Source organism: Sinocyclocheilus grahami, unplaced genomic scaffold, assembly GCF_001515645.1.
Source record: "Sinocyclocheilus grahami isolate Dianchi unplaced genomic scaffold, SAMN03320097.WGS_v1.1 scaffold1501.1, whole genome shotgun sequence".
In the NCBI taxonomy this organism is placed as follows: domain Eukaryota; kingdom Metazoa; phylum Chordata; class Actinopteri; order Cypriniformes; family Cyprinidae; genus Sinocyclocheilus; species Sinocyclocheilus grahami.
Genome location: NW_015506680.1, coordinates 192,281 through 202,182, shown reverse-complemented (window position 1 = coordinate 202,182; position 9,902 = coordinate 192,281). Strand labels below are relative to the sequence as shown.

The 9,902-nt window shown below is 44.6% G+C and overlaps 1 protein-coding gene across 1 annotated transcript; it reads left to right on the top strand.

Moving 5' to 3' along the window:
* The first annotated feature begins 331 nt into the window (after positions 1 to 331).
* LOC107570757 (uncharacterized) lies at positions 332 to 2,011 on the top strand. The gene is made up of 2 exons (XM_016257011.1): positions 332 to 1,497; positions 1,788 to 2,011. The coding sequence occupies exons 1-2, from the start codon at positions 618 to 620 to the stop codon at positions 2,009 to 2,011; spliced, it is 1,104 nt and encodes a 367-aa protein (XP_016112497.1). The 5' UTR covers positions 332 to 617.
* The last annotated feature ends 7,891 nt before the right edge of the window (positions 2,012 to 9,902 follow it).

The window sequence follows — 9,902 nt, the reverse complement described above, 5'->3', positions numbered from 1 at the left end:
TTTAGATAGTTTCCAACGTGAGCTTAAGCTAAGATCAAGCACCAACGCCTACCCAGTCAGCCAAAATGCACACACGACCATACAGAGCTGTGGAAATTCTTACGTTGTTTCTGAGTCTACATTAATGTGTCTCAAGCAGGGGACCAACGGGCCTGGTGAGCCTAAACTGGATGCAAATGATCACTCCAGTCTGAATCGGATGGCTGACATTCTGGCTCAGCTAATTGAAGTTTTAAAGGCAAAGGAGGAGCGTAAACCTGAGTATGTGTCTTCTGGGAGAGTGCGTAGAAGGAACACAGTTGGACCAAGCAACTGTAAGATTTGAGTGCTGGTCACTCCAAACGTGACTGCACAGCGAAATTCCCAAATTCGACTTCTGCAATAATGTCACCCAACAGTCAGGGAAACTGACTCGCCCGCATTCTGAGAGGGGGTGTGTGGGTGATGTTGAAAAATCCCTCAAAGTGGATACAGATTTGGAAGCTTTGTTCAGCTCCTTTAAGAACATATGTCCTGACTTCCAGAAAGTCGTCTTTCAAAATACACAACGCGTTGAATGCTCAGATACACTTTTTTACACACCTGTCCGTATTAATGATTCATTCACTGTCAGTGCAATGTTGGACACCGGCTCTATGGCCTGTACGTTAAATGATTCAGTTGTCAGTAAACTAAGGGAACATGGTGCTTTGGATACTGTTAAGGAAGAAGATACAGACGTCGTCTTAATTGGATGTGGCGGCAAACGAACATTCCCAAAGTGCATGCTTGCGCTTAAGCTGGACATTTACGGCTGTGACGTTATTGTCCCTTGTCTTGTTGTTCCAGGCCAAGGAGATGATCTCATTCTGGGGACAAACGTCATCAAACATCTTGTTCACAGATTAAAAGATTCTGACAGATATTGGGAACTGATCTCTACACCCAGTGGACATAATCCAGAGAGTGACGAGTTCTTGTCTATGATGGCTGGAGTATGTCGATGGAGGGGTGGAACTATTCCAGATGTTGTTGGTACAGTTAAACTTCAACACACTGTTACACTTTCGCCTGGCCAAGAGCATCTTGTCTGGGGTAAACTCCCTCTTAAGTCCTGTAGCCAACCGGGCAGTACAGTTATGGTGGAGCCATCTAGACTTCGTTCTGCCTCCAGGAATGTTTTAGTGTGTCGTGTTGTCACTCCGCTTTGGGGCGATGGCTGGATTCCACTTAACATCAACCCTAGCGATAAACCAGTAACACTGAAGAGAAACGCCAAAGTGGCCGATGTTTATCCCTGTATTGCGTTGGAGGATGTGTGCGAAACAAGGCCTGAGCTTCCACTTCGATCGAGCAGTCAGCAGTCAGCAGCTGAGTCAGATAAGTCTAATAAACTGACCGACAGACTCTGTAAGTGTGGATTAGTGACTGTTGATTTGGAAAAGTGCGAAGTTTCTGAATTCTGGAAGGCAAAATTGTGTGACTTAGTGCTCGAGTATGAGTCTATCTTTTCCAGACATTCTCTTGATTGCGGTGAAGTCAAGGACTTTGTACACAGGATTTGTCTGTTCGACGAAAGGCCGTTTCGCTTACCATACAGACGAGTCCCTCCTTCACAATACCAGGAATTACGTGTTGCTTTGAACGAGATGGAGGAGAGGGGAATAATTAGCAAGTCAGTCACTGAATTCGCGTCACCTTTGGTTCTGTGCTGGAAAAAAGATGGCAATCTTCGCATATGTACAGATTTCAGTGAAGGATGCACACCCCCTGCCCCATCAGGAAGACTGTCTAGCAGCCCTCCAGACATTCTCTTGATTGCGGTGAAGTCAAGGACTTTGTACACAGGATTCGTCTGTTCGACGAAAGGCCGTTTCGCTTACCATACAGACGAGTCCCTCCTTCACAATACCAGGAATTACGTGTTGCTTTGAACGAGATGGAGGAGAGGGGAATAATTAGCAAGTCAGTCACTGAATTCGCGTCACCTTTGGTTCTGTCTTGGAAAAAAGATGGCAATCTTCTGGCTTAATGCGCGGACAGTGAAGGATGCACACCCCCTGCCCCATCAGGAAGACTGTCTAGCAGCCCTAGGTGGCAATTCATTCTTTAGTACTATGGATTTTACCTCAGGATTTTATAATGTCCCAGTACATGAGGACGACAGAAAGTATACAGCGTTCACAACACCGGTGGGGTTGCACGAATACAATAGGCTTCCTCAAGGCCTCTGTAACTCACCAGCGAGCTTTATGCGAATGATGACTAAGATCTTTGGTGAACAGAATTTTTTGTCACTGTTGTGCTACCTGGATGATTTAATGGTTTTTGCACCTAACGAAGAAGTTGCATTGCAGAGGCTGGAGATGGTTTTCGGTATGTTGAAAAAGCACAATTTGAAATTATCGCCGAAGAAATGCCACTTTTTAAGACGCTCTGTAAAATTCCTCGGTCACTCGATTACAGAGAGAGGTGTGTCTACGGACCCCGGAAAAGTTGAAGCAATTACTAAAATTACTTCTGTGGATTTGATGTGCCCAGATGGTGTCACCCCATCAGTTAAGAAAATCCAGTCTTTTCTTGGCCTCGTTATGTGGTATCAACGCTTCATTGAGAATTGTTTGTCTTTTGCTCGACCGCTTTTTGCTCTGACAAGCGGAGTTAGGAAAGCTAGAGGTGTTGGACGCAAAGGGGTTCCTGCATCAAAAAATTTTCGGTATGTTGAAAAAGCACAATTTGAAATTATCGCCGAAGAAATGCCACTTTTTAAGACGCTCTGTAAAATTCCTCGGTCACTCGATTACAGAGAGAGGTGTGTCTACGGACCCCGGAAAAGTTGAAGCAATTACTAAAATTACTTCTGCGGATTTGATGTGCCCAGATGGTGTCACCCCATCAGTTAAGAAAATCCAGTCCTTTCTTGGCCTCGTAATGTGGTATCAACGCTTTATTGAGAATTGTTCGTCTCTTGCTCGACCGCTTTTTGCTCTGACAAGCGGAGTTAGGAAAGCTAGAGGTGTTGGACGCAAAGGGGTTCCTACATCAAAAAAACTCACTCCTGACGACTGGTCTCCAGCTTGTGAGTCGGCTTTGTCAGCATTAAAGGAAACTCTCTTGTCCAATGTTATTCTTGCGCATCCTGACTTTTCCAGACCCTTTATTCTTGCCACTGACGCTTCATCTGAGGGATTGGGCGCCGTGCTTTCGCTACTGAGTCCTGGGGAAAGCAGGGCTCGACCCATTGCATTCGCGAGTAAGTCACTATCCAGAGCACAAGCCAGATATCCAGCACATCGACTTGAGTTTCTCACCCTCAAGTGGGCCGTATGTGATAAATTTACCCACTGGCTAAAAGGACATCGGTTCACAGCTTGGACAGATAATAATCCCTTTGACGCATATCTTGACCAAACCTAGGCTTGACGCCTGTGAACAAAGATGGGTGGCCAAACTCGCTGCCTTTGAGTTTGACATCAAATATGTTCCAGGGCCTAAGAACTCAATTGCTGATGCTTTGAGCAGGCAGCCTTTTGTCAACGGTCGTGTCAGTCACCGCATAGTAAGGGAACCTTATGAGAAGCTGCTGGCAGAGTCAAGTAACCATACCTGTGCTGCTGTCCAGGATGTTTTCCGGTTGTCAAATGCCAGTCAGCGAGTGCTTGACAGTATAGAGGCCCCTGCGAGTGCTTGTGAGCAGTTAGCAGTCAAATCAGACACGGCCTGGTAGCTTTTCAAGTGCGGAAGTGGCTGCTGTCTTTTCTAATCGCCTTTCTTGGGACGACGGAACACAGACATGGGCCATTCCTTTAGCTGGATTTGTCCAACAGATCGCAGATGTTGGGTTTGATGCCCTTCCTTCGTACTCTCGTCAAGAACTGAGAGACAAACAGCTTGAGGATGAACATTTGCAAAGGGTGATGTTCTATGTTGACCGAAAGCGCAGGCCTTCGATGCGTGAGCACATGGGGGACCCCAGCGCTGTAAGGAAGCTTATGAAGCAGTGGGAGAAGCTATTATTGAATGATTGTGTCTTGTATCATGTTTCGAGAGACCCCTTGTCACGTCACAAAAGATTTCAGTACGTGGTACCATCTTCCTTGAAAGCTGACGTGCTGAAAGGATGTCACGATGAGGCCGGACACCAAGGCCAATATCGCACTCTCCAACTGTCTCGTCAACGTTTCTACTGGACAGAGATGGAACGTGATGTTCGTGACTATGTGAAAGTGTGTAGTCGTTGTGTGCTTGCAAAAACACCAGAGCCGGAGGGCCGAGCTCTATTGGAGAGTGTCAAGACTTCTGCTCCACTTGAATTAGTCTGCATTGATTTCTGGACTGCGGAAGATTCACAGAATAGGTCAGTTGATGTTTTAGTGGTCACTGACCATTTTACCAAGCTGGCCCATGCCTTTCGCTGCCCCGACCAGTCAGCTAAGTCAGTAGCAAGGAAGCTCTGGGATAACTACTTTTGCTACTATGGTTTCCCGGACCGCATTCATTCTGATTAGGGGGCCCATTTTTGTAGTGAGCTCATTAGGCATTTGCTTGATTCTTCTGGTGTTAAGAAGTCACAAACGACACCATATCATCCTATGGGCAACGGAATCACAGAAAGATTTAATCGAACATTGGGAAACATGGTCAGAGCCCTTGAACCACGACCAAAGCAAGATTGGCCTCGGATGCTCCATACATTAACATTTGTGTACAACTGCACAGTGCACGAGACTACGGAGTACCCTCCCTTCTATCTAATGTTCGGTCGCACCCCGAGACTACCAGTTGATGTTGTTTTCAAGAGCGTACTATGGAATGATTCGAACGACTCCCTTCCCAAGTTCTGATGACTCTGCACCTGATGGTGAAGGCCCAGTAGTGGCTGACAATGATCTGCAGACAGTTGAGTCAGGTAATGCTCACGACTCCGCTGCAGTTGTTGATGTTCCATCACAAAGTGTGGTCTCTGGAAATATTTCTCCAGATCACTCGGTCTGTCAGGGAAGTCCTGAAGAAAGTAATGTCTGTAATTCTGACCCTGATGGTACAGTTGATGGTACAGTAGATGGTACTGAGTTACCGGGTCGCAGGTCAAAGTTTGGCAGATTGTTGAAACCAGTGAATCGCCTTATTTCTTCTATGAATCAACACACTTTATTTCAAAACAGAAAGCAAACTCTGGGTAAATGGTTTATTTCAGTTCTTAGTCTGAAGTATTAAATTCAGTGTTTGATGTTAATATGTGTGTGTAGGAATTGCTAAGATGAAATGTAAAAGGCACTTCATTTGGGTCTCTGGTCAGTTAAAGGTGGTACACAGAAACCTTCTTTTGTGTGTAAATTTCCTCCCTTTGAGTGACATTGTGGAAAAAAATGATGACGAGAGTGTATTTTCTGTGAATTGTGACGGTTCTGATAACTGTTCTGTATCCTCTGATGACTCTGTACCTGATGGTGAAGGCCCAGTAGTGGCTGACAATGATTCGCAGACGGTTGAGTCAGGTAATGCTCACGACTCCGCTGCAGTTGTTGATGTTCCATCACAAAGTGTGGTCTCTGGAAATATTTCTCCAGATCACTCGGTCTGTCAGGGAAGTCCTGAAGAAAGTAATGTCTGTAATTCTGACCCTGATGGTACAGTTGATGGTACAGTAGATGGTACTGAGTTACCGGGTCGCAGGTCAAAGTTTGGCAGATTGTTGAAACCAGTGAATCGCCTTATTTCTTCTATGAATCAACACACTTTTTTTCAAAACAGAAAGCAAATTCAGGGAAAATGGTCTATGTCAGTTTGAGATGTTTTACTGCGCGCGCTGTCGAGTGCATTAGGAGCACATGGTATTCTTTGCGTTTCTGTCTCTGTATTTTCTCATTGCTTATTTTCACATGTATATTTATTTTTGACAGTTATGAGACCGGATGAGTTGTATTTCATGTCTGTTTGGTGTCATTTCATATATTCCAGTTATGATGTACTAATGTTCTTATGATGTTATATTTTCTATGTTCAGAAAAACAACAGAAAAAGAAATTGAGCTCTTAATTATGGAAAGACTGATTTAGTGTTTGTTGAACTGGTAAATCAGTCGCATGAAAGCTGTTGAGGAGAATGTTATGAGACCGGATGAGCTGTATTTCATGTCTGTTTGGTGTCATTTCATATATTCCAGTAAACGTTATGAGTGAGCTCACATGCATGCACCGTTTTAATCGCCATTTTGGTCATTTCGTGACTTAACTGATGATGTATGCTTGCAGTTTCTAGTGCGGTTTATTTATGAATTGAGCGTGCGCCTCATATTCGCGTACAGTTGAAGAGCGTGCTCCATGAGCACAGTAAAACGGCTGACAGGACATTTTTTACTGCCATATATCAATATCTCATCAGACCGCAGTTCCCTGTTGTTTTACTGAAGCTTATCTGGCATATGTACCTTTTCCGCGCTTGTTTGACTCGCACCTGGTGCTGAGGACAAGCTGATGTGCGCGTCTAAAAAGTCTCCCGCTTGTTGTGGTCGCAAAGAGATATGGCCGTTCCATGTCTTAAGTTTTTAATAAATACATTTTAACTCATTAAAATGCTAAAAACTGTTAAATAATAATGCTGCATTAATTATTTTTTAATAACTAAGCTTTTGATTATTTATAACGTTTTATTAAAGAAGAATTTCACAGAATGATTTTGGCAAAATGCACTGCCTATTCTGCATACCCCGTTTTTATGCCAATGCCTATAGGCTTGTTTGAGATGCGCCTGGCCTTGCCTGAAATGTAGGCGAGAGTAGGCAGCTGCAGTGAGGGGAGGAGTGAAATTAGCGCAGTCAAGATGGACAGTTCTGACATCTCGAAGTGGAACAGATACCTACAAGATCAAAGGCGGATATCGAATTATTCTCACTCATGTGCTGTGCTGCTGATTAACATGATATGATTTCAGTTCTGTTGCCTTTATATAAAAATAAATATGATGAACAAGACACTCAAAGTGCTTGCTATTTAATTCCATACAAAAGGCGTATTATTAATTTTTACTTTAATACAAACATGTATTTTAGATTTTTATAGAAATATGACAACAATCATATCTCACACAGAGATCGCACTGTAGTGTTTGGGAATATTCACGCATAATTTAAACACATAATCACATGAAATCAGATTTAAAAAAAAAAAATCATGCCTTGATATAAAAATAAATATGATGAACAAGACACTCAAAGTGCTTGCTATTTAATTCCATACAAAAGGCGTATTATTAATTTTTACTTTAATACAAACATGTATTTTAGATTTTTATAGAAATATGACAACAATCATATCTCACACAGAGATCGCACTGTAGTGTTTGGGAATATTCACGCATAATTTAAACACATAATCACATGAAATCAGATTTTTAAAAAAAAAAATCATTTTAGAACGGAACGCAACATCATGGTTGTCTGAACCAATGAGCATTAAGCTGTGTCGTCAGTCAGTCGTTTCCCATCATGCTTTCGATCAGCGCAGTCGGTGGAGAGCAACTGCACGCGACTGCGCAATCTGACACAGCCGCCTCGCTATCGCTAGAGTTTTTTGACACACGTCAGCATTAGGGATGGGCGATACCCATAGGCGTAGCTTGACGTTTGAGTTTGGGGGGGGCCAACCCGAACTGGTGGATTTGGTCAGACGTACTTTTAAACACATTTTAGTTTTGCTATAATGTATAAACATAGAGCAGTGGCAAGTGCGTGAGGTTGTCATGGTAACCACATACATTGCCCATGAATTACAGCTGCGCTTCTATTTTGCCACACTACACTTTGCAATAAACACGTTTAAAATGCACAATAAACATGTCTGTCAAAACGATCTCAAAGGAGGCTTTTATTAAGCAAATCAAGGAGTGAATTACTCATCCACTGTTTTTAAAACAGACATTTGTTGGGCTTGATTCAAGTTAATGCACAATGAGGTCCACACTTTTTATTTAGTCTTATGGAATAGATGATAAACAGTTTATATTCTAAAATCTATTTAAAGGTTGTGTTCTGTGAAAATTGGTTGCATTTGGATGTAAATGGTCGGCATAAAAGTAGTGTGAGGCTAAACCGGCTGCATCCTGTGGATCACCTTTATCTGATTGTCCGAGTCCGGAATCATTAAGCACGGCATTAATATCTTCATCGGCGTTCCCTTTCAACTTCAAACTGCGTCCTCTAGGGGTCGCTATGGGGAACGCCTCGTCATGACCCATGTCTGAAGCATACATTGAAAAAATCCCATGACATCACTACTGGTGAGATTATAGTATAAATAGGTGCCGGGAGAACATGTCATTCTCTTCTTCATCTTCACTGACCGTTTTGTTTGAAGCGTGCATTTCCATGGTAAGAGCGATCTATATTCCTATCGTTATGGTGAGCACTAGCAAAGCGTTTAGAGGGTGTGTGCATCCGTGTCATCGTTATTTGACACGTGATGACACACACAATCTCTGCGTTGTTTGTTTGGGCAAAGAGCACACACGCAAAGTTCTTGAGGGGGCAATCCGCTTTTCATTTTAATGAAAAGCTCCGCTCTCGTTTGTCTCCCTTTTCGAGGAAAGGGGGGTAGCCATCTGCTTCCCCATCTGCTTCCCGTGGCTCAGGACCCACCGCTGCTGAGGCACGGAGGAGGATGGGCTCGTGGGGATCGCAGGTGGATCCGGCTGATGAGTTTAAAAAGGGGTTTTCCCTCTCGCGCTCGTCAGCTGAGGAACGAGAGTAAGCTGCTGGAGGATGATGTTATTTCTTTAACATCGTTTGATCCAGGGGCCGGTGCTCTGCTGGGTTCGGCCCGGTAAGAGCAGGAGATGTCTGATGACGGCGAAGAAGCTGAGGCTGAGCCTTCCCAATCCTCCTGCTCTGTGTATGGTGAGTTTTGAGCATTATCTTTCTTACGCATTCAACGATTCTAGCATACGAGTTATGCCAACATCGAGGTGATGCGTGGAAACGACTATGAGAGGATGCCCCTGTAAAAAAGATGACGGCTCAGGACCCACCGCTGCTGAGGCACGGAGGAGGATGGGCTCGTGGGGATCGCAGGTGGATCCGGCTGATGAGTTTAAAAAGGGGTTTTCCCTCTCGTGCTCGTCAGCTGAGGACGAGAGTAAGCTGCTGGAGGATGATGTTATTTCTTTAACATCGTTTGATCCAGGGGCCGGTGCTCTGCTGGGTTCGGCCCGGTAAGAGCAGGAGATGTCTGATGACGGCGAAGAAGCTGAGGCTGAGCCTTCCCAATCCTCCTGCTCTGTGTATGGTGAGTTTTGAGCATTATCTTTCTTACGCATTCAACGATTCTAGCATACGAGTTATGCCAACATCGAGGTGATGCGTGGAAACGACTATGAGAGGATGCCCCTGTAAAAAAGATGACTGGCTAGCTATCTTTCTATGGGTGAGACGTCCTCTCTTAAAACTCCCTCCTTGCCATCTCGGTTAGATGGCAGGGCATACGCAGCAGCAGGTCAGGCTGTTGCTTCGTTGTGCACAATGCGGTGCTCCAGGCATATTAGGCTGACCTGCTGGAAGACCTGGATAAAGGCCTGATGAGGTAGCTGAGTTTCGCCGCACCACAGATCTCACTCTCTGTGCTACTAAGCATGACAGCTATAGTAGGTATTGAGAGACATCTGTGGGTGAACATGGCAGATATCGGGATGGAAGAGAGGGGCTTTCTTCTCGATGCGCCGGTTTTGCCTTCCTAATATTTTTGGTTACCTCCGTTGAGACAGTGGTCGAGAAGTTCAGGGAGGCAAAGGTGCACTCAGCGGCCTTCAGTCCTTCATTTCATGATGGTCCAGGTCTAAGCCCGAACAGCATAGGGGTCCTGGTCCGTCTCGGTCTGAGGATCAGAGACGGCCACAGAAGGCTAGTGTCGCGGCTCCCCCCCCCCCCCCCC

Bases quoted from the DNA above. Each gene is read 5' to 3' on its own strand.
- LOC107570757 (XM_016257011.1), top strand. From the start codon at position 618: ATGTTGGACACCGGCTCTATGGCCTGTACGTTAAATGATTCAGTTGTC. The intron at 1,498-1,787 runs ATTCTCTTGATT...AGCCCTCCAGAC, and splicing joins TGAGTCTATCTTTTCCAGAC to ATTCTCTTGATTGCGGTGAA.